The sequence below is a fragment of the Stenella coeruleoalba genome, assembly GCF_951394435.1.
Source record: "Stenella coeruleoalba genome assembly, chromosome: 15".
Classification (NCBI taxonomy): Eukaryota; Metazoa; Chordata; class Mammalia; order Artiodactyla; family Delphinidae; genus Stenella; species Stenella coeruleoalba.
Window position 1 is genome coordinate 1,608,225 of NC_137161.1, and position 20,326 is coordinate 1,628,550.

Sequence of the window (20,326 nt, forward strand, 5' to 3'; positions counted from 1 at the left end):
GGGAGGGGGAGGCAGCCGCAGAGGCCAGCGTGGCTGGAGCTGAGGGCTCGGGGGCCAGGGGGCTGGGAGGGCTCAGGGCAGAGGAGGGATCCCTGCCGACTCGAGAGTCGACCTTCCCCACAAGCCTGGGTTGGGGCCACGGGGACTCTGGGGGGGGGTGCACTCAGGAGAGATGGTGTTGGCAGGGGTAGGGGGGGCCATGGGGAGGCGGGGCTGAGCCGACACTGGGTGACCCAGCTGTGGCGAGAGAGGCTGGCACAGGAGGAGCCGTCTGGGAGAGGACGGAGGGTGCGTTTCCACCGCGCTGAGGCTCTCACGAGATCGGGGGCGGGGGTGACATCTCTGTTGCTGGTCTTGGCATGGAGGTCTATAGTGGTCTCCCCAGATGGGGATGAGGCCCCCCGATGGTCCTCACTTGCCCCCCGCTGAGCCTGCACACTGCCTGCCACAGACGAGACAAGCAAGAAGATAGCCCATGCCAAGGCCGTGGTCACCGAAGCCCAGGACACGGCCGCCCGCGTGCAGTCCCGGCTTCAAGACATGCAGAAAAACGTGGAGCGGTGGCAGGGCCAGTACAAGGGCCTGCAGAGCCAGGACCTGGGCCGGGTGGTGCTCGACGCAGGCCGCTCAGGTGGGCCCTGACGCACAGTGCCCTGACAAGAGGGCGGGCTGGGGTGGGGTGGCCAGGGGCTCAGGGCTGCCTCCCCACATCCGCTCCCCCCCTGCAGTGTCCACCCTGGAGAAGACACTGCCGCAGCTGCTGGCCAAGCTGAGCCTCCTGCAGAACCGTGGGACGCACAACGCCAGCCTGGCCCTGTCGGCCAGCATCGGCCGCGTGCGGGAGCTCATTGCCCAGGCCCGGGGTGCTGCCGATAAGGTGCGTGCGAGTGCCAGGGCCAGGTGGGCGTCTGGGAGACCAGGAGGCAGACGCTGATGGGCTCTGTGCCCCCACTCAGGTCAAGGTGCCCATGAAGTTCAACGGTAGCTCAGGGGTGCAGCTGCGCACCCCTCGGGACCTCGCCAGCCTCGCCTCTTACACCGCCCTCAAGTTCTACCTGCAGAGCCCAGAGCCGCCACCCGGCCAGGTCGCCAGGGACCAGTTTGTGCTGTACATGGGCAGCCGCCAGGTAGCGGGTGGGCTCGGTGGGCTGGGTGGAGCCGGGCGCCAGGCCGGAGCGGGTGGCCCACGCCGGGTCCCTGTCCCGCTGAGTCTCCTGCCACCACAGGCCACCGGCGACTACATGGGTGTGGCTCTGCGTGGCCAGAAGGTGCACTGGGTGTACCGCCTCGGGGCGGCAGGCCCCACGGCCCTCAGCATCGACGAGGACATCGGGGAAGAGTTCGCAGCCGTCAGCATTGACAGGTGGGAGGCCCGGCCCTCACGGTGCTCCCCCCACCGCCAGCGTGACCGCGCGGCCACGCCTCCCTCTCTTACTTCTGCCCTCAGGACTCTCCAGTACGGCCATATGTCTGTCGCGGTGGAGAATCAGATGGTCCAAGAGACCAAGGGTGATACGGTGGCCCCTGGGGACGAAGGGCTGCTCAGCGTGCAGCCGGATGACTTTGTCTTCTACGTGGGAGGCTACCCTGGCAACTTCACGGTGAGCCCGGTGCGGCCTGGGTGCGCGGCCACCCCGCCCTGCACCCCTGTCCCAGGAAGTCCTGCTCAGGGTCTGGCTTCGGTCCGTCGTGCTGTAGCCCGAGTTCCTCCCCTTGGGTCGGTCCTGGGCGGGGAGGCTCCCTGACCATGTGCTGTGCCCACAGCCTCCCGAACCCCTGCGCTTTCCCGGCTACCGGGGCTGCATCGAGCTGGACACGCTGAACGAAGAGGTGGTCAGTCTCTACAACTTCGAGAAGACCTTCCAGCTGGACACAGCCGTGGATAAGCCTTGTGCGCGGTACGTGCGGCCTGACCCCCACCTCACCGCGGCTCGGCCCGCCCTCGGCTGACCCTGCCCCCTCTGACCCGCAGCTCCAAGTCGACCGGGGACCCGTGGCTCACGGATGGTTCCTACCTGGACGGCTCCGGCTTCGCCCGCATTAGCGTGGAGAGCCAGCTAAGCAACACCAAACGCTTCGAGCAGGAGCTGCGGCTCGTGTCCTACAGCGGGATCCTCTTCTTCCTGCGGCACCAGGCACGTCCGCCGTCCCCACGGCCCGGCCCGCCAGCCCGCCCGGCCCACGCTGACCCTCCCCTCCCCCCCAGGACCAGTTCCTGTGCCTGGCCGTGCGGGAAGGCAGCCTCGTGTTCCTCTACGACTTCGGCGCAGGCCTGAAGGAGGCCGACCCGCTGCAGCGCCCGCCGCCTCTGACCACGACCAGCAAGGCGGTAGGGCTGGGCTCGGGGAGGGCCCGGCGTGGGGAGGGGCAGGGGGGTCGCAGCTCTCGCCCTGAAGGTGCCACCCCGTGCTGGCGCTTCCCAGATCCAGGTGTTCTTGCTGGGGGGCACCCGGAAGCGCGTGCTGGTGCGCGTGGAGAGGACCACGGTATTCAGCGTGGAGCAGGACAGCACGCTGGAGCTGGCCGACGCCTACTACCTGGGGGGCGTGCCACCCAGCCAGCTGCCCCCGAGGTGAGCACTGGCCCTGGGGTGGGGCTGGCGTGGTGGGCAGGGCCTGGGAGAGGCCACCCCTGACGCTCGTCCCGCGGACCCTCCCCGCAGCCTGCGGCGGCTCTTCCCCTCCGGAGGCTCGGTGCGCGGCTGCATCAAGGGCATCAAAGCTCTGGGCAAGTACGTGGATCTCAAGAGGCTGAACACGACGGGCATCAGCTCCGGCTGCACCGCTGACCTGCTGGTGAGCCCCCTCCCTCCCCCAGTTGCGCGCCCTCTCCGGCCGCCACGGGCCCTTACGGTCACCCTGCCCGCAGGTGGGACGGGCCATGACTTTCCACGGCCACGGCTATCTGCGCCTGGCGCTCCCCAGCAATGCCGTGCCCCTCACGGGCAACGTCTACTCCGGCTTCGGCTTCCGCAGCAGCCAGGACAGCGCTCTGCTCTTCCACCGAGAGTCCCCGGTGCGTCCGCCCCACCACCTGTGGGGCAGCAGGGCGGGGCTGGTGGCCCAAGGGAGGGAGTCTGGGCCCCCGGCCTGGCCCGCTGACCCAGCCACTGTCCCCAGACCGGGCCATGCGAGGTGTCCCTGCAGCAGGGCCACGTGACCCTCCGGCTTGCAAGGACCGAGGTGAAAACGCGACGAGGCTTTGCCGACGGGGCCCCCCATTATGTCACTTTCTACAGCAACGCCACGGGGTGAGTCCGGCTTACCTGGCCTCTCCAGGGAGGGGGCACAGTAGAGCCGGGGTCGGGGGCAGGGCGGGGGAAACACTGCTCTTCTCGCCAGGGTCCGGCTCTATGTGGACGACCAGCTTCAGGAGATGAGGCCCCACCGGGGGCCGCCGCCCCAGCCCCAGCCTGAGGGGTCGAGTCAGCTCTTCCTGGGGGGCTTGCCCAAGTCTGACGCCCTCCATAACTTCACTGGCTGCATAAGCAACGTTTTCGTGCTGCGGTGAGCTGAGCGGGCCCCGGGAGGGCTGGTGACGACCCACCGGCCCGGCCCAGCACCGACCCGCACGTACCCCCTGCCCTCCGCAGGCTCCTGGGGCCGCAGCGCGTGTTTGACCTGCAGCAGAACCTGGAGAGTATCAACGTGAGCTCAGGCTGCGTCCCGGCCCCTCGCACCCAGGCGCCAGATCAGAGCCCGCGAGGACTGCGGGCCACGAAGGTGGGGACATGGGGCTGGGGTAGGCAGAAGGTGGCCTCCATGCATTCCTGCATTCCCTCATCCCCATCCGACCCCCCAGGCCTCCCGCCGCAGCCGGCAGCCCGCCCAGGACGCTTCCTGCTCGCCACCCTGGCCCCGCAGGGCCATACGAGATGCCTACCAGTTTGGGGGTCCCCTGTCCAGTCACCTGGAGTTTGCACACGTCCCGCCCCCCACCAGTGACTGGTAAGGCCAGGGCCGGCGGTGGGGAGAGGGGGCTGCCGGGGTAGGGGCAGCCTCGGCTGACGCGCCCGCCTGGCTTCCAGGTCGCAGCTCTCCATGCTCATCCGCCCGCACGCCCCCCGAGGGCTCTTGCTCTTCGCTGCCCCCTTGACGGCCAGCAGCCCTTCCCTAGCCCTCTTCCTGAGCCACGGACGCTTTGTTGCTCAGACGGAAGGCCCTGGGCCCCAGCTCCGAGTCCAGAGCCGCCAGCGTTCACGGACTGGCCGGTGGCATACAGTGAGGGGCTGGGGAGAGGGGACGCAGGGGCGGGGCGGGGTGGGGCACTGGCCCTGCGGGCTCCCATCCTGACGTGCCTTCCCACTCCCAGGTGTCCGTGCGTTGGGAGAAGACTCGGATCCAGCTGGTGACGGACGGGGTCTGGGCCCAGAGCCGGGAGGGGCCGGGCCGGAGGCACCAGGGGGAGGAAGGCCCCCGGCCACACACTCTCTTTGTGGGGGGCCTCCCTGCTGGCGGCCACAGCCCACAGCTCCCGGTGAGAGCCGCCTCGCCCCAGCCTCCCACCCCTGCCCCGCTGGACGCTCTCCGCCCTCCTCGGCACCTGACCCAGCTCACCCCTTTGTGCCCATGCAGGTGGCCATCAGCCGCTCCGGGTTCAGTGGTTGTGTGAAGAGACTGAGGTTGGACGGGCAACTCCTGGGGGCTCCCACCCGGGTGGTGGGGGCCACACCCTGCTTCTCCGGTCCCCTGGAGAAGGGCCTGTTCTTTGCAGGCAGCGGGGGAGCCATCACTCTAGGTCTGTTCCCTGCTGGCGTCCCCCAGTCCCCTACGTGCCTGGGCTGGGGTGGGAGTGACGCCCAGAACAGGGCGGGGGGGCCTGGGGCCGAGGCCTTCCTCCTCTCACGGCCCCTCCCTGCAGACACCCTGGGGGCCACACTGCCTGACCTGGGCCTGGAGCTGGAGGTGCGGCCCCAGACAGCCACCGGCCTCGTCTTCCACTTGGGTCGGGGCCCAGCACCCCCCTACCTGGAGCTGCGGGTGCTGGGGAGGCAGGTAAGCGGGTTGGGCCGCAGCCTCAGGGCGAGATCTGGGTTGGTAGGGCCCTCCTGACCCAATGCCGCCCCAGGTCCTGCTGCGGGCAGATGACGGTTCAGGCGAGTTCTCCACACTGGTGACGCTCCCCGAGGCACTGTGTGATGGGCAGTGGCACCACCTAGCAGGTGAGCTGGGCCCTCCTGACCCCACCCCCACTGGGGGCAGCTGTAGACCCCTGGGGCGGGGGTCGGGCAGGGACTCAAAAGCCGGAGCAAAGGGGCAAAGGGCCCCGATCCTGTGGCTGGCTGGTGAGGGGCGCCCCAGCGCGGCCACAAGGAACACCTGTGCCCGGCAGTGACCAAAGGCGGGAACAGGCTCCGGCTGGAGGTGGACCTGCAGAGCAACCACACCCTGGGCCCCGCGCCGGCCGCCCTGGCTGACGCCCCAGTGCCGCTGTACCTCGGGGGCCTGCCTGGTGAGTGTGGCCTCGGCCTGGGGGCAGGGGGAGGGAGGAAGGCTGTCCCTGGGGACCAGGCACTGGGGTCACCCTGCTTTCCACCCCGGCGGGGAGACCGAAGCCTGGTGGGATGCCGGCCTCTGCTCCAACCCGTCTCCCTCCCCCCCCCACCCCCAGAACCCTGGACGCAGCCTCCAACCTACCGCGGCTGCATGCGGAATCTGGTGGTGAACCAGGCCCTGGTCTCCTGGCCTCGTGCTGCGGGCGTGCAGGGGGCGGTGGGGGCCAGCGGCTGCCCAGCCACGTAGCACAGCTGCCCCTCTGGGACCCCAGCCACCAGCTCCAGCAGCCAGGAGAGGGTTTTCAGAGCCCCCAGGCCCAGAGCCCCGAGGCAGGCCGCCCCATCGGGCAGAGTCCTTCCCCACCCTGGAACCCCCAGCCCCTCCACACAACCTGCTGACAACACGCCCTCGGCCGATTTTTTAGATGGTTTGTGTATGTTTGTTCATGTAGACTGCAGATTCTCCAGGCGATGAGTCTTATTTCTGGGAATGGTTTAAGTTATGTCTGACTTTCTAAGGGAAAGGGTAAAACACTGCAAAATGGGGGTTTTATACTTTTTATCTTTCAGTTTAATTATGAAATTTCCCTTCCACCAATTTTTAATGGGAGCTCTGTAAGTCATTCATCCCTGCTTCTTGAAACAAAAATTAAAGTCACTTCTGTGTAACCGAGTGTCAACTTTAAATGGAGAAAAAAAGAAAAGCAGTCCAGCGGGTCTGGAGGTCCGAGGCGAGCAGAGCGCTCACGTGCGGAGCCCCTCCCCCAGCACGCCGGTCCCTCAGAGTCAGTCAGAAGCGGGACGTGGAGGGGCTTCTCCCGATGACAGGGGGACGGACGGGGCCGTCACGACCCACCCCCGGGCACGCAAACCAGAGTTGGCAGATAAAAGAGAAGACTTTTATTGATGAGCAAGTTGGGACAGAGGTGGGAGGGGCGCGCTCACACGCCCCCGCTGAGGCCGCACGGCCGGGCGGCCAGCCCTCTGACAGCAGGCGACTCAGTCCAAGCTCATGTCCTCCTCCTCGTCCTTCCTGTCCTGCCCGCCGCCCTCCTGCTGCTCGGGGCTGGCACTGCTCTGCATGGCTTTGGCAAATGCTTCCACATCTAAAACCAATTTAAAAGCACGAGGTGACCTTTCTAGGCCCTGGCGTGGCCCTGCTGACCGGGGGGCTGGGAGGTGGAAATCAGATGGCGGCCAGGGCCATGGGGACAAGCCAGCCCCGAGCTCCACAAACCAACCGGGGAGGCCTTTGCTTTCAAATGCAAGGAGAAAACCACCTCTGCCTCGACTGAGGCGAGGGACAAGTACTTACCGCCCTTGTTGGCGGCCTCCACGGCCTCTGCAGGCAGCCCGAACTGGCACATGAGGGGCCCCAGCTGCCCCGAGGCCAAGGCCGCGCTGAACATGCCCAGGGCCTGCAGGGAAGAGCCAGGCGCCTGAGTCCATGCAGAGAACTGGCGGAGCCACAGGGGCAGGGGTGCTCAGCACTGCGGGGGCTGTGCTGCCGTGGGCAGTGCCCCCCACTGCGAGCACACAGCGGGGCACCCGGGCCACGCGCCTACCTGCTGGAACTGGGGCGAGGTCAGCGTGTTCTGGATCTCCTCCGCGGTCTGCGGCAGCGACTCCCCAGACGGCAGGTAGGGCAGCAGGCGCTCCTGGACATCCGCGTTGGCAAGGATGGGGGCCATGATCTCGGGCGTCAGCACGCTGGCCAGGTCCACTGGGGCACAAGCAGGTGGCCATCAGTGGGCGGGCGGGCAGGGGGCAGCGGGCACCTTCACCCCCCAGCCTGGGGCCGACGAGCACGTGTTACCTTGCTGGCCGCCTCCTGGCCCGGCCGGCACGTTCATAGTGGCTAGAATGCTCTGAAGGTCGCTCAGCTGGATGGGCTGGGTCGGGCTGGCTGCCGTGCTGGCTCCATTGCCTGGACTGGGCGCGGGGCTCGGGCTGCTCACCGAGGCAGCTGCTGGAGCGGAGGGAGCTGGGGTGGTGCGCGTGGAAGGGGCGGTGGAGGACGGGGTGACCGCTGCCGACGGGCTCCGGGAGCTGGGAAGAGCGAGGCCAGCGCTGCAGCGGCTACGCACCCACCAAGGCGCCACAACGCGTCGGTCCTGCCCCAGTCCTTGTGCTGCCAGGGCCCCAGGAGAGCCTGAACCACGAAAAGGGACGGACCCTCCCCAGATACCTATTTTGTCCTTCGGCACCTCCTACATCTGGCCCCCGTGGAGGAGGGGACACGGCCACGCCAGATGTGCGGCGTGAGGCTCACCTGGGGGAAGAGCTGCTCGCTGGAGGCCCTCCACTCCCCAGTAGGCTGGCCAGGCCCGGCCCCGTCAGCGCCCCCAGGCCACCTACCAGGAGCAAGGAGACACAGCTCACACATCACGTCCTGCTGGAGGGCCCCCCCCACCCCCCCGCCCAGGAGCAGAAAGGCCCCGCACTAAAGCCAGTGGCCGAGCAGGGGAAGGTGGGGACCACAGCCGGCCCGCGGGGGCCCAGGAGCAGCGACTCCTCAGGTGTGTCCTGGCAGCTGAATCTGCTAATCAGACCACTCCTCCGTCCCGTGACCCTACTAATGCACCTGGGTTCAAATCCCGTACAAGTAACCGGTGTTTCCAAAGTGTCCCAGAAACACGAGCCTGACAGGAGCTGGCAGCAGGCAGGCCAACCCAGGAGACCAGGGGCCCCGAGCACGCGTTCTCAGGCCCGGCACCTCAGCCAGCCATGCTCCCCCGAAGTATGGAACTGGGTCCTCCCTGGGGGCCCTGGAAGGCCTTGCCCACCCAGCTCCCAGGTCAAACCCTAAGGCAAAGCAGGCCCCTCCCCAGAGAGGCCAGGGCCCAGAACATGCACAGGTGCCGCTCAGAACCAATGAGAAGCGGCAAGGCGTCCAACTCCAAAGCAAGCTCGCGCGGGCCCGCGGCCCCTCACCCAGTCCTCCGAGGCCGGCGGGGCCGATGAGCTGCATGAGCTGGCTGTGGCTCATGTTCCCCAGCAGGCTCTGCAGGCCGCCCTCACCTGCAAGACAGGAGGCGCTCAGGCCCGGGCCTCCAGCTGTGTGCACGCCCGCTGCCACGGCCCAGGGCAGCCCCCACCTCGGCTGCCCCGAACTGTGTGGCGAGTGTCTCCCGACACGAGCCAGCGCAGTAGGGCTCGTACACCGCTTCACCACGTGGAGGTGGGAGCACCGAGGGGGAACTGCCGAGAGGAGCTTCTAACCTGGACACCTCTACTTCCATTAAAAACCACCGGCCCGGGGCTTCCCTGGTGGGGCAGTGGTTGGGAGTCCGCCTGCCGATGCAGGGGACGCGGGTTTGTGCCCCGGTCCGGGAGGATCCCACATGCCGTGGAGCGGCTGGGCCCGTGAGCCATGGCCGCTGAGCCTGCGCGTCCGGAGCCTGTGCTCCGCAACGGGAGAGGCCACAGCAGTGAGAGGCCCGCGTACCATTAAAAAAAAAAAAAAAAACCAAAAAGCCACCGGCCCGCACCCCCAGGGATCCACGTTGGCGGAAAGCTACTCTGACCTCACCGCACATCCGGGAAGGGGACCATTACCGCCCAGCGCAGACAGCTCGTGGCCTGCGCTTCCACTCGCCCCCAGAGCTCCAGGCATCGGCGGGTTGTTCAGATACTCGTTGACCTTCCGGCAGTGCTCCTCGTCCTGGTCCGTCTTGGGCTCCTGCGGGGAAGACACGGCAGCAGGCGCAGCTGAGCAGCCACCCATCAACAACCACCCTGACAAGGGACCTGAGGCCTGGAGAGGTGCCACCTGTCCGCGGCCACAGCAAGGAGAGGCCCCGGCGGGGCGCACGGGGACAGCAGCCCGATGTGCCCGCTGGGGCTGTGCGAACACCCATTTCACAGGCGGGGAGGCTAAAGCACTAGGCGCGCTCAGCACAGGGCAACGCCCTGACCCTCCAGACGCGGTTGTTTCCGCGACGGTCTAAAACCGCAAATCCTTCAACACGTGTACTGCTGGGAAATAACCCTGCTACCGCACCACTGTCCACTGACCAGCCCGTGGCCCTCCAGGGTTAGCTGGGCACTGACTCTGAGCGCTTGGGTGTGGGCAGGGGGGCATCAGGCAGCGCCACCCTGTGGGCACCCCCAGAACTGTGAGACAAAGCACCCGAGAGTCACCGAGCGTGTGTGCAGTGGGCCTGCAGGGTCATGGGGTGGGGGCCAGGGGAGGCACACAAGACACAGCCCTAACCTCAGAGCAGAGGGGAGCAGAAAATGCAGTGGCTGGTGTGAGTCTGACAACTTTTCTTGGCGAAACTGTGGAGAAACAAGCTCTACACCAGCGACTGGCAAACCACGACCCCGTCTGTGTTTGCAAATAAAGTTTTACTGGAACATGGCTGCGCCCATCCATTTACTTCCCGTCCACGGCCACTGTCACACTACTTCAGCAGGTGCAACACAGACCATCCAGACCACAGAGGAAAACCTTTCCTGCCCTGTTCTAGAAGGTGCTGGGGGGAGGGCAGCAGTACAACCTCTGTCAAAACTACAAACGCAGGTGCATACCCACTGCACGAGCAAGTCCACTGCCAGTGGGTACGAGGACGGCCCGGTGCCCTGCCACCCAGAGACCCACAGAGCACACCACGGGACAAGAGGCAGGACAAGGGACACCGCACAGGCTCACCCCTGCTTTTGGTCCGCTGCTTATGACCCTGGGTGGGGGGGCCCCTGGGAGACGAGCAAACCACAGGCAGAGACAGGACCGAGCCTGGAAATCACTCCTGTCGGTCAGCCAGGGAATTCCATCCTCGAAAGGGCACCCAAAGCCCAGCTACAAGTGTCTGGACTCTGGCGGAGCCTGTCCCCAATGCCCCCCCCCCCCCACAAGGCGATACACTGGAATCCTCAGGTCCCACGGCAGCATGGTCAGCACTGGCTGGTCTGTGAAGGCGAGTTCGACCATCCGGTGAAGAAGCTTCTAGCCTAACTGTACGACACCTACACACCTGCATCCAGAAGAAGAGGCGTTTGGACCCCGCCTTGAACTTGAGCACGTAGACCCTCCCGCTGGGGCACTGCGGCACGCGCTTGAACTCGCAGTCGTCGGGGAAGATGATCAAGTCCTAGAGAGCAGCACACGAGCAGAGTCAGCTCCACGGAAACAGCACTGCCGAGCCCCAGGACCTCCAGGAAAACAGGCTGGACCCTGTGCCTAAGTGAGTGCGGGTGGGGGGAGAGGACACGGGACACAGACGCCAACAAGTCGCCAAGCCCGTCACCACAGGGTCTCTGCAGGGCAGACAAACGAGGGTCTGAGGCACCGCACGAAGGTCATGAGGGCTGAACAGGGAAGGAGGGCTTCCGGCTCCTGAAGGATTTCTAACAGAGACGTTTTGGGAGCAACATTCCAAGATGAATTAAAAAGTCAACTCTGACCTGCTCTCGAACCTACGAAAAACGATTTAGTCTGAAGAACAAAGAACACTAAATAAGATGACTGCTAGAGAAAGCTTTCCGGAGGGCTGTGATAAAGATCAAGATTTTTACATGGTTTCTCCAATTCTAAGCACCTAATCTTCAGTTTTAAACATACATACACAGATGGCAGAAATCTATATAGTCATTGAGGCTAGGAAGCCCCACACGCAGAAGAAAACAGCTGATGAGGGCACTAAACTAATGGATCCACACATCCCACCAACACACACCAAACTGGGAAACAGCTGCTCTGTGCCCCAAGCATGGTGCCCTCCTGTACAAACCACGCTGTCCTGACGACTGGACGGGAGTCCTTAGGATGAGGTTCAGGCTCCCAGACACTTACGTCTTCCACGTTCCCCGATGTCCTGTCTTTCCAGCAAAAGTGAATGAGGGAGTCATCCGTCTGCTGAATGTACACAAGCCCTTTCCGTTTATCTGGGGTGACAGTAGTTCCTTTCAATGACATTTTTCCGGCCCGAAACTCCACCAAATACTTGTTGGAGGACCCACGGGAGCCTGGCACCAGGCTTGGAAACAGAGCGCCTGAAGTCGTCATCCTGAAAGAGGGACCAGCATGCAGAGCCGGTCACTACCGTAGCACCTCCAGATGCGACGCGGGAACGGGAACGGGCAGAGGGAAAGGGCCTCTCTCTGAAGCCCAGGCTGTCCCCTGCTGGGGGCAAGGGGACAGGCCTCAGCCGCCCCACAGCTGCTGCCGAACTCCTCCTGGGGTGGACCGACCCCACGGTACCTGAGCCCGTGGAGCCAGGTCCCCAGCTTCTCGTGGTTCTCAAACAACGAAATTTACCTCTGCATCTAGACCCCATCACAGCGGGAGACCCTCGCCAACACCACCTTCCGTACTTTTTAAATAAACTGTCCTTTAACCTGCGGCTCCGAAAGATTTAAAACCTCGCTCTGGGCAGGCACACCGCTAACCACACTGAATGGGAGACCACACTTGGGCCTAAACCTAGTTTCCATCGGACACACCGCCAGTGAACTGCAGCGCGGCCGGCTCGCTCCCTTCGGAGACAAAACACGAGCACCTGGGGAAACGCAGGCCCGCGGCCGGCCGACCCGCTCCCACCCGCAGGCCCCACCGCCCGACGCCCTCGGCTACGGCCGCGGCAGGCCCGGGGCGGCGGCCGAGCTGCCCGAGAGGCAGGCCCCGAGAACCCCGGCCCGCGCTCGGCCCCCGACCCGGCCCCCAGCCTCTCCAGCCCCCGCCGACCCGGCGCCCGCCCGGGGGCCGCCGAAGGCGCAGGCCCCGCCCCTGGCCGCCTCCGTAACCGTCCCCGCCCCCGACGACCCCGCACCTGGGCCGCGCCGAGACTCGGCAGAGAGGCGCCGTCAGGGCTCGCTCTTCCTCCTCGGCGCCTGCCGGGCCCCGCCGGAAGCCCTCGCTTGCCCCGCCCCGCCTACCGCTCTCGCCGCCGATTGGGCCCCGTCAGGTGAGGGACGGGAGCTGGCCCGCTGACGATTGGTGAGGGCGGCCGCCCATTGCGCCGCCAGACCCGCCCCCGTGCCGGCGGCTCTCTTCCGGCGGAAGCGCGGGCCGGCAGCGTGCGGGCCAGAGCGGCCTCTATTGTTGCTGTGTCATAGGGGCGCGGCGGCGGCCCCTGGCGGCGGCGCCGGGAACGGCGAGTAGGGCGCGGGCCGAGCGGTGGGCATTGGACCCGGGACCCCCGGACCGCGGGGCTGGCCGAGCGGGGGCACCTGCGGGGAGCGGGGCGGGGTCTCTCAGGTTCGCGTCCCGGGGGGAAGGTGACCGACTGCAGCCCCGGACGCTGGCGCGTGGGCCCAGCGCCCTCCGGACGAGCGGTGGTCTCGCGGGGGCGCGTGCGGCGCACAACGCGGGGTTTAGGCAGTGGTCCGGCCCCGCGCCCCCAGACCCCGCTCAGTAACTGCCCCCCATCCTCCCCGGGCCCTGGGGATCCCCCAGACCCGCTATAACGGTGACGACATAGCTGCCCCCCGTCGTCCCCTGGGCCCTGGGGGGTCCCCCAGCCCTCCCCCACAGTAGTGATGACATTACTGCCCTCCATCCTCCCCAGACCCACCTATAACAGCAGCGTCGCGGCTGCCCGCTCATTCCCTGTCCGATGTGTGCAGTCAGAACAGTGAAGGCAGCTGCCCTCCACAAACCTGGACTAGATAAATGTAAGGCACTGCCTTCCCACTGCTTTTGTTTTCCCCATCATTTACACCTCTGTACATTTCTGCAGAGCAGAACACACACACCGGGAGCAATGTGCCCTCCCAGCCCCACACTGACAGTAACATGTGACTCCCTGCTCCAGGCGTGCTTGATGTACTATCAATGTGTGTGTGCGTAAAATTTGTTTTTAAGCTTTTTATGAAAGGTATAGAAGTGAAAAGTATTCTTCTATGCAACATTGTTTTTTTATTCATGTTGACACGTGTAGCGCTCACCCATCCATTTTAACTCCTGTATAATATTCTGATGGATGGAATACCACAAGTTCTGTATCCATTCTTTTGTGATCTAAAGATTCACTAATTTTTTTTTGTTACAGAAAATCGAGCTGTTTTTCATTTAAAAATATTATTTGTGTTAGTAAGAAAATGCGTTTGTTATTTTTAAATTAGTTAATATTATTTTAAAATGTATAATGTGGTAAATATCCATAGATAACACTCACGTAACACAAAAGCTCTGTGGGGCTCTTGATCACTTTTGAGAAACTAGAGGATTCCAGAGACCAAAGCGGTGGGAACGGCGAACGTGAAGCAATTCTGTGACCTGTGACCACGGTCACCACCCCCGCAGCAATACCGTCCTGGGCCTTGGGAAACCAGGCAAGAAAACAGTAAGAAAACCAATCTGGCTTCCCTGAGAAGGGGCCAGCAGGCAGGTGTTACTTGTCCAAAGTCTTGAAAAGTTAAAAAGCTTCCCCCAGAGGCCACAGGGAAGCCAACCTTCCAGAACCTGGAGATGGTGCTTCCCATCTGCAGTGACCTCAGAGGGGCCCCAAATGCACCTTTCCTCTCCCCGAGCCAAGGAAGCCTGTGCCCTGGGAGGGCTCAAAAACAAAGCTTTATACACTTTCACTCGTTTCCATGAAAAATCTACAGTAAGGAAACAAGCTACAGGTAGACGGGCATCGTGGAGGCCAGTCAGAGCGCCCACCCCAGCGTGGGCTCTGTGAACCCAGCCCGTCTCCCTGAGCCTCAGTGCCTCCCTCAGGTGAAAGGCAGGGGGTGCAGCGACTGTGGGCACAGGGGTGGCAACAAGGAAGCTGGCAAGGACGCGCCCAAACGTCTCATAAGGAGGTGTACAGGTGACCTGACATGCAGGAAAGGGTGGTGGGCGGCATTATTCATAAGGAAAACGCAAATTAAAACACACCTATTAGAATGGCTAAAAAAAAAAGAAAATTGACAATACTAAGTGCTGTGGAGTCTTTGGTGTTGGAAATACAAAATGGCACACGGCCACTTGAGAAAACAGTTTGGCAGGTGCTTTTGTTGTTTTCTTTTTCTTTGTTTAACAATAGATTTTCTTTTTTAGAGCAATTTTAGGTTCACACCAAAACTGAGCAGGAAGTATAGCGTTCCCACACAACCCCACAGGCTTCCTCACCATCCACACCCCGCCATCCGCATCCCCACCAGAGCGGCGTGTTTGCTACAATCCATGCTCCTACGTGGACACATCATGTCCCCAAGGGTCCAGAGTTTCCATCAGGGTTCACGCTTTGTCTTGAATCCACGGGTCAGACAAATGCTTAGTGACATGTGTCCATTATAGCATCATACAGAGCATCTTCCCTACCCTGAAAATCCTCTGTGCTTTGCCTTTTCCTTCCCTCCCTCTTCCGTAACCCCTGGCGACCACTGATTTTTTTTTCCGATTTGTTTTTATTGTGGTAAAATAACACGTAACAGAAAATTGACCCTCCTAATCATCTTTAAATGAACAGTTCAGTGGTGGTAAACACATTCGTAATGCTGTGACGCCATCACCACCATCCATCTTCAGACTTTCCGTTTTGTAAAACTGAAACTGTCTGCATTAACACTGACTCCCCACCCGCTCTGTCCCCGACCCCAGCACCATTCTACCTTCTGTCCCTATGGATCTGACTACCCTCAGTACCTCCTATATATGAAATTGGGCAGTACTTGTCTTTCTGTGGCTAGCTTTTTTTACTTAGCATAATGTCCTCGAGTTTTATCTGTGCTGTAGCACATGTCAGAATTTCCTTCCTTTTTAAGGCTGAATCATCTTCCACTGTATGTACGTCTACCCCCCATTTTGCTTATCCATTCATCAGTGCGTGGATGCCTGGGTTGTTTCCACGATTCAGCTATTGTGAATAATGCTGCTATGAACATGACTGAACCAATATTGCTTCAAGGCCCTACTTTCAATTTTTGGGGGCAAATACTCAGAAATGGAATTGCTGGATCACATGGTAATTCTATTATTAATTTTTTGAGGAACCGCCATACTGTTTGCCACAGTGGCTGTATCATTTTATTCCTACCAACAGTGCACAAGGGTTCCTGTTTCTCTACATCCTTGCCCAAACTTCTTGTTTTCTGGATTTTTTGGGTTTTTTTTTTTTTTTTTTTTTTTTAATACTCGCCATCCTAATGGGTATGAGGCGGTATCTCGTTGTAGCTTTTCTTTTCTTTTTGCGGTATGCAGGCCTCTCACTGTTGTGGCCTCTCCCGTTGTGGAGCACAGGCTCTGGACGCGCAGGCTCAGCGGCCACGGCTCACGGGCCCAGTCGCTCCGCGGCATGTGGGATCTTCCCGGACCAGGGCACGAACCCGCGTCCCCTGCATCGGCAGGTGGACTCTCAACCACTGCGCCACCAGGGAAGCCCTCGTTGTAGCTTTTTCATTTCTCTGATGATTAATGATGCTGAGCGTGTTTTCACATGCTTATTGGCCATTGGTGCATCTCCTTCAGAAAAATGTTTATTCAAGTCCTTTGCCTATTTCTGAATCAGGTTTTTTTTGTTGTTATTGAGTTTTAGGAGTTCTCTATATATTCTAGATATTAATCTGCTATCAGATGTTTGATTTGCAAATATTTTCTCCCATTGCCTTTCTACTCTGATGCTAGTGTCTGATGCACAAAATGTGTTTACATTTTCATAAAGTCCAACTTGTCTGGTTTTTTTTTTCTTGTTGCCTGTGCCTTTGGTGTTATATCCAAGAAATAATTCCCAAGTCCAAAGTTGTGAACTCTGTGCTCTATATTTTCTTCTGAGAGTTTTGTTGTTTAGCTCTCTGATCCCTTCTGAGTTGATTTTTGTATATGGTGTGAGGTCAGGATCAATTCTGTTCTTTGGCATGTAAATATCCAGTTTTCCCAACACCATTCGTTGAAAAGACAGTCCTTTCCCACTTGAACCTTGCCATTAAACTATATATGTTGATTGCGTTGATGGTTACAAGATGGTATGAATCTGTCAACTGCACACAAGGGTGAGTTTCACTGTATGTCAAGGTTTGAATTCCATGTCCTCTACTTACCTGCTCTGAAACCTCAGGCAAGCCCACCTTCCTGCGCCTCCCCTTCCTCCTCGATGGGTCAGACTGGATGGTAATTGTGGAGATTAAGCACCCAGGACACCAGGCCCGGGCTCTGGCAGGGCTGATGCTCTGTGGTCCCCACAGTCAGACACCATGGCCGTGGTGGAGCCCCACATCTATGCACCTGGGCATTCCCAGGACATTAAAGTCGTGTGGACAGTCTGTCCCTCTGCCAGGAGCCGCCGTGGCTACTGGGATCACCACCTCCTCTCAGCTCACCCTCCTGGGAAGCGCACAGCTGCTGGGCACCTAGGGCAGCAGGTCGGGCACAGGGACCTCTGAGTCAAGCGAACACTGTGTTCTGGGCATTCCGTTGCTTCCAGCAACAGGCTCCAACCCCCAGGAGGGAAGAGAGTCCATCAGAGCTCCTCACTGCCCAGAGAACCCAGACCCCTTCATCCACCTCATGTGCCCCTGAGCCCCCTCTTCGCTGTAACAAGCAGTTTTCTGAAACAATCCGTTAACTGGGCCACCCTAAAGAACACACAGGCCAAACGTCTGACGCCTGGTCTCAAGGACACATCCACAGCTGCTTTGCAGTCCTCGCCAGAGAGGCCAGAGCAGCAGACAGTGAAAAATTGTTCAGTGCAAAACAAATGTCAACTACCACCCATTTGCAAAGAATCTCTATTCAGGGCTAGGGTTTAACATTTATCTCCACAGATCCGTCCAGGCCTCCCCAAAAATCTGAGAATGGTTGATTCTGTTTATATAGAAGAATATTGACAGTTATTACGTATTACAAAATTATAACAATAAATCCGTTTCACTACGTGTTTTCTCGCCTGACGTTCTCGTGCTGCACGGATAGGACGAACAGTGTTCGTGGGACAATGGAGGAAGGGCCCTGTCTGTGCGCTGTCACCCTCTGCAGAGACCAAGTAGCCCTTCACCAGACGTTTGGCCCAGGGTGGCTGGTTCACAAAGACGGAATGGAGCAGTGCATCCAGTTGAGGGCTGACGGTCCAGGAAACTCGTACCGAGAAATACCAAAATGGCATTTTCACTTTGCGAAGAAACCGACACTGAGAACGTACAAGGTAGGCCCAAAGATGACGTGCACTGAGGGAAACACCACTTGACGTCCTGCAGGTCTGGCGACAGGCCCTTTTGTCAGGGGACCCCAATCTTCGCACCCACTTTGGACATAGGAAGATCCTTTGGAAGATGAAGCCAGGACCAGTAGGAACTGTCTATTGACTGAACTCTCCTGCAGGGCCGATTGCTCCACACAGGACGTGAGGCTTCACGGAGCAGTGCCCTCCCCTTCTAGCGCGCAAGGGTAGACAGGAGGAGGGCTATTCTCGCTTCCGATTTTTGGAAGCTTATTAGCATTTTAAACGATGTCTTCATTCCATTGTTCTTGGTGGATACGTGAGACTTGCCAGACCTGTAGCTCCCCGGCTCCACGGGCAGCACCTTTTCCCGGGAGCAGGTGTCCTGAGAGGAAGCTTCTTGCTGGGGCGACCCGGAGGGCTGGCTGGCTCACGGGAGATGCCCGGCCCTTCTCTCATCCTGTTCTGATTTCCTGGCCTCAGGTCCTGACGAGGACCCAGCAAGCAGATGGCAACGCCTCCAGCTGGACAGCTCCACACTCATTGGCACAAGTGGCCGGCAGCATCGGCCCGGGCGCCCGGAGGCCATCGGCGCTGTACTGGGTTCTTCTCCCCGTGTTTCGGGAAGATCCTTCCACGAGCCCGCATCGTCCTTGGAGACAGACTATGAAACGGAGACTGTGGCCAAGAAAACCATCGGGGCTGCTCCTCAGGGGCCCTGCCTGGGGCCACTGCCGGCTTCCGTTTCCCTGTGGAGGCTGAGAGGTCCGCCTGGCACCCTCGTTTCACCCCTTCCAGAGCCACCATGCTATATCCCGGAGGGTCCTGGCTTTCGCGACAGCCCGGAGTGGCCGAACGCGGTGATGCCCGTGAGGGCCGGGGCCCGCTTCTCCGATGCCTTCTCACGACCGGGGCCCGCAGCCGGCCAGCCAGTGCTGGGGATGCCCTGACCCTTGACCCCGCCAGGGAGAGCAGTACCACTCCTGGCACGGACCTGTGTGGCACAGAGACCCAGGCACGGCCATTGGCCGCCAACAGCAGGTGGCCTGTTAAATCTAGCCAGCACCGGTGTGCACGTAACGTTTCTCTCTTCCATGAAACATGCTCTGAGACGTCTGTGCGGCTAACTCTCCAGTGGCTCTCCGTAAACGTGCACTGAGTCGATGGACATGTGGCTGGACCCTACCCTCAAGGGGGAGCAAAATCAAAGCGTGAAGTTCTTCGGGTAAAGTGTGCTCTACTTTCCATCCCACAAGGACGTCCTGAGTTACGAGACTGCTCGGAAAAGCACCCGGGCCCTACCTCAAAGCCACAGTCACAAACTGGGGGCCAACGACAAGGCCACCACTTTCCACACGGGCCAGACACATCGGTCGTGGGAGGTCATCCTTTAAAAAGCAAATTCCACTGAAAAACTCTTTATTAGAGAGAAACACCCAGCATCCCAGTGTGTCACGGCAGCCAAGGTGAGGGGGCAGCTTTGGTCGGTGTTAGCATCTGTGGACACAGTGGTTAAAGGATCACGACGGCCATGCTTTGAGGTCATCGGCCGTCCTGCCCTTTGTCCTTTGACTCTTGAATCGGGTGCGAAGGAAGCAGCTACTGGGGCCACATGGAATCTGACCTCAGGGAGGACCTAGAGATGCAAACCTTATGGTAAATTATTGGAGGTGGTGACAAATGGGTTAGTCCACGGAGGTTGTCAACCTGCCCTACACACTGTTGTTCTGAATGCGTCCTGGGTCCCCCCCACGCTCCCTGGGCAAGGAGGCCACCGCCGCCGCCTCCCGACCAGAGGCACAGGACCCCCCACATCCTAACGACCGGGCGTGTCACAATCTCCTCTCTGCATGACGTCAAGATCACATCCTCGGGGGCTTCCGTGTGTCGCCGGCGGCCCAGCTCGCGTCCCATTGAGCAAGTGTGCTGGGATTCGACCCCGATACCGCGCCTCGGGTTTCCGAAGCTACAGAACCAAGCCTTCAGAGCAACGATTTGCTTTTAAAAGTGTTTTAATTACAAACGTGATTTTGAAGCTGGGACACAAAATGCCGACACCCTCTCACTGAGAACCCACCACTGCATACAGGTGCGTGCGTGTGCGCGTGCGCATGCAGGTGTGCATCTGTGCACACCGCAGATTGTCTTCAATTCAAAGAGCTCTGCGACGACCGGTGGCGTTGGCTTCTCTACAGAAAGTAAACAGTCACTGGTGCAGATGTGTGCAGAGATGGACACACACGGTAATGACACCACTGGAAGCAGACTGCTAGGACCCCCCGCCTCGGTGCCCCCAGAGGCGGGTCCCTCGTATTTCACACATGCAGGACAGGAGCACAGGTGCTGCAGGGACAGGCCAACTGTCGTGAGAGACTCACTCTGTGACGTGGGTGTGGCCTGCAGTGACAGGGGAGCCCTGGGGGCCAGAGGCGGGCTCCCAAACCTGTAGGGGTTGGGAGCTGTCTGGGGACTTTTTGTCAAGGTTTCTGGCCGCCCTCGGTTGTCATGGTAATGCTTCATTTTGGACAGTGTACACGTGACGTTAATGCCTATCGTGCTCTTCAGCAAAATATTATTCAAGTGGTTTGAACTTAAATATCAAAAGTAATCTTTACATTATTGAAGACTGGTCAAAAATACAGACTCTGACAACTTTTCATTTCATTCAATCGGATGCTTTGAAAATCTTCACTTTTGCGTCACTGTATCTAGAAAGCAAGTCCTGGCCGTTATAAAGCTCTTGGTGGGACTC

The 20,326-nt window shown here is 60.6% G+C and overlaps 3 protein-coding genes across 5 annotated transcripts in view; 1 reads left to right on the plus strand and 2 right to left on the minus strand.

Moving 5' to 3' along the window:
• The window catches only part of LAMA5 (laminin subunit alpha 5), a 52,251-nt gene extending 46,493 nt beyond the window's left edge, over window positions 1-5,758 (plus strand). Inside the window, exons 59-80 of the mRNA XM_079946367.1 lie at window positions 452-631; window positions 729-877; window positions 957-1,127; window positions 1,227-1,363; window positions 1,448-1,601; window positions 1,765-1,898; window positions 1,973-2,135; window positions 2,207-2,329; window positions 2,424-2,572; window positions 2,663-2,795; window positions 2,869-3,015; window positions 3,120-3,250; window positions 3,342-3,506; window positions 3,593-3,722; window positions 3,802-3,947; window positions 4,028-4,220; window positions 4,312-4,476; window positions 4,575-4,737; window positions 4,861-4,994; window positions 5,068-5,161; window positions 5,332-5,451; window positions 5,611-5,758. Of these exons, the coding sequence (XP_079802493.1) occupies window positions 452-631; window positions 729-877; window positions 957-1,127; window positions 1,227-1,363; window positions 1,448-1,601; window positions 1,765-1,898; window positions 1,973-2,135; window positions 2,207-2,329; window positions 2,424-2,572; window positions 2,663-2,795; window positions 2,869-3,015; window positions 3,120-3,250; window positions 3,342-3,506; window positions 3,593-3,722; window positions 3,802-3,947; window positions 4,028-4,220; window positions 4,312-4,476; window positions 4,575-4,737; window positions 4,861-4,994; window positions 5,068-5,161; window positions 5,332-5,451; window positions 5,611-5,741 (3,212 nt within the window). The 3' untranslated portion in view covers window positions 5,742-5,758. The remainder of the gene's footprint in view (window positions 1-451; window positions 632-728; window positions 878-956; window positions 1,128-1,226; window positions 1,364-1,447; window positions 1,602-1,764; window positions 1,899-1,972; window positions 2,136-2,206; window positions 2,330-2,423; window positions 2,573-2,662; window positions 2,796-2,868; window positions 3,016-3,119; window positions 3,251-3,341; window positions 3,507-3,592; window positions 3,723-3,801; window positions 3,948-4,027; window positions 4,221-4,311; window positions 4,477-4,574; window positions 4,738-4,860; window positions 4,995-5,067; window positions 5,162-5,331; window positions 5,452-5,610) is intronic.
• Window positions 5,759-6,368: 610 nt separating this feature from the next.
• ADRM1 (ADRM1 26S proteasome ubiquitin receptor) lies at window positions 6,369-12,340 on the minus strand. Of its 3 annotated transcripts, none has more exons than XM_079946369.1 (10): window positions 12,265-12,340; window positions 11,289-11,502; window positions 10,471-10,587; window positions 9,053-9,176; window positions 8,429-8,515; window positions 7,767-7,848; window positions 7,311-7,543; window positions 7,060-7,217; window positions 6,810-6,912; window positions 6,369-6,600 (listed from the first exon to the last, which is right to left on the minus strand). In XM_079946369.1, the coding sequence occupies exons 2-10, from the start codon at window positions 11,499-11,501 to the stop codon at window positions 6,494-6,496; spliced, it is 1,224 nt and encodes a 407-aa protein (XP_079802495.1). In that variant the 5' UTR covers window position 11,502; window positions 12,265-12,340; the 3' UTR covers window positions 6,369-6,493. The 3 variants fall into 3 exon arrangements, with proteins under 3 accessions (XP_079802495.1, XP_079802494.1, XP_079802496.1); XM_079946368.1 differs by lacking the exon at window positions 12,265-12,340 and adding an exon at window positions 11,754-11,922; XM_079946370.1 differs by lacking the exon at window positions 12,265-12,340 and adding an exon at window positions 11,697-11,716.
• A 3,599-nt stretch (window positions 12,341-15,939) lies between these two features.
• OSBPL2 (oxysterol binding protein like 2) overlaps window positions 15,940-20,326 on the minus strand; it is a 45,682-nt gene continuing 41,295 nt past the window's right edge. The window contains exon 14 of the mRNA XM_079944138.1: window positions 15,940-19,210. Coding sequence (XP_079800264.1) covers window positions 19,174-19,210 — 37 coding nt within the window. The 3' untranslated portion in view covers window positions 15,940-19,173. The remainder of the gene's footprint in view (window positions 19,211-20,326) is intronic.

Excerpts from the sequence above, each read along its gene's own strand:
- ADRM1 (XM_079946368.1), bottom strand. Across the intron at positions 9,177-10,470 it reads GCCTCTTCTTCTGGATGCAG|GAGCCCAAGACGGACCAGGA; the intron begins GTGTGTAGGTGT and ends TCTTCCCCGCAG. Across the intron at positions 7,849-8,428 it reads CGCCGGCCTCGGAGGACTGG|GTGGCCTGGGGGCGCTGACG; the intron begins GTGAGGGGCCGC and ends TGCTCCTGGTAG.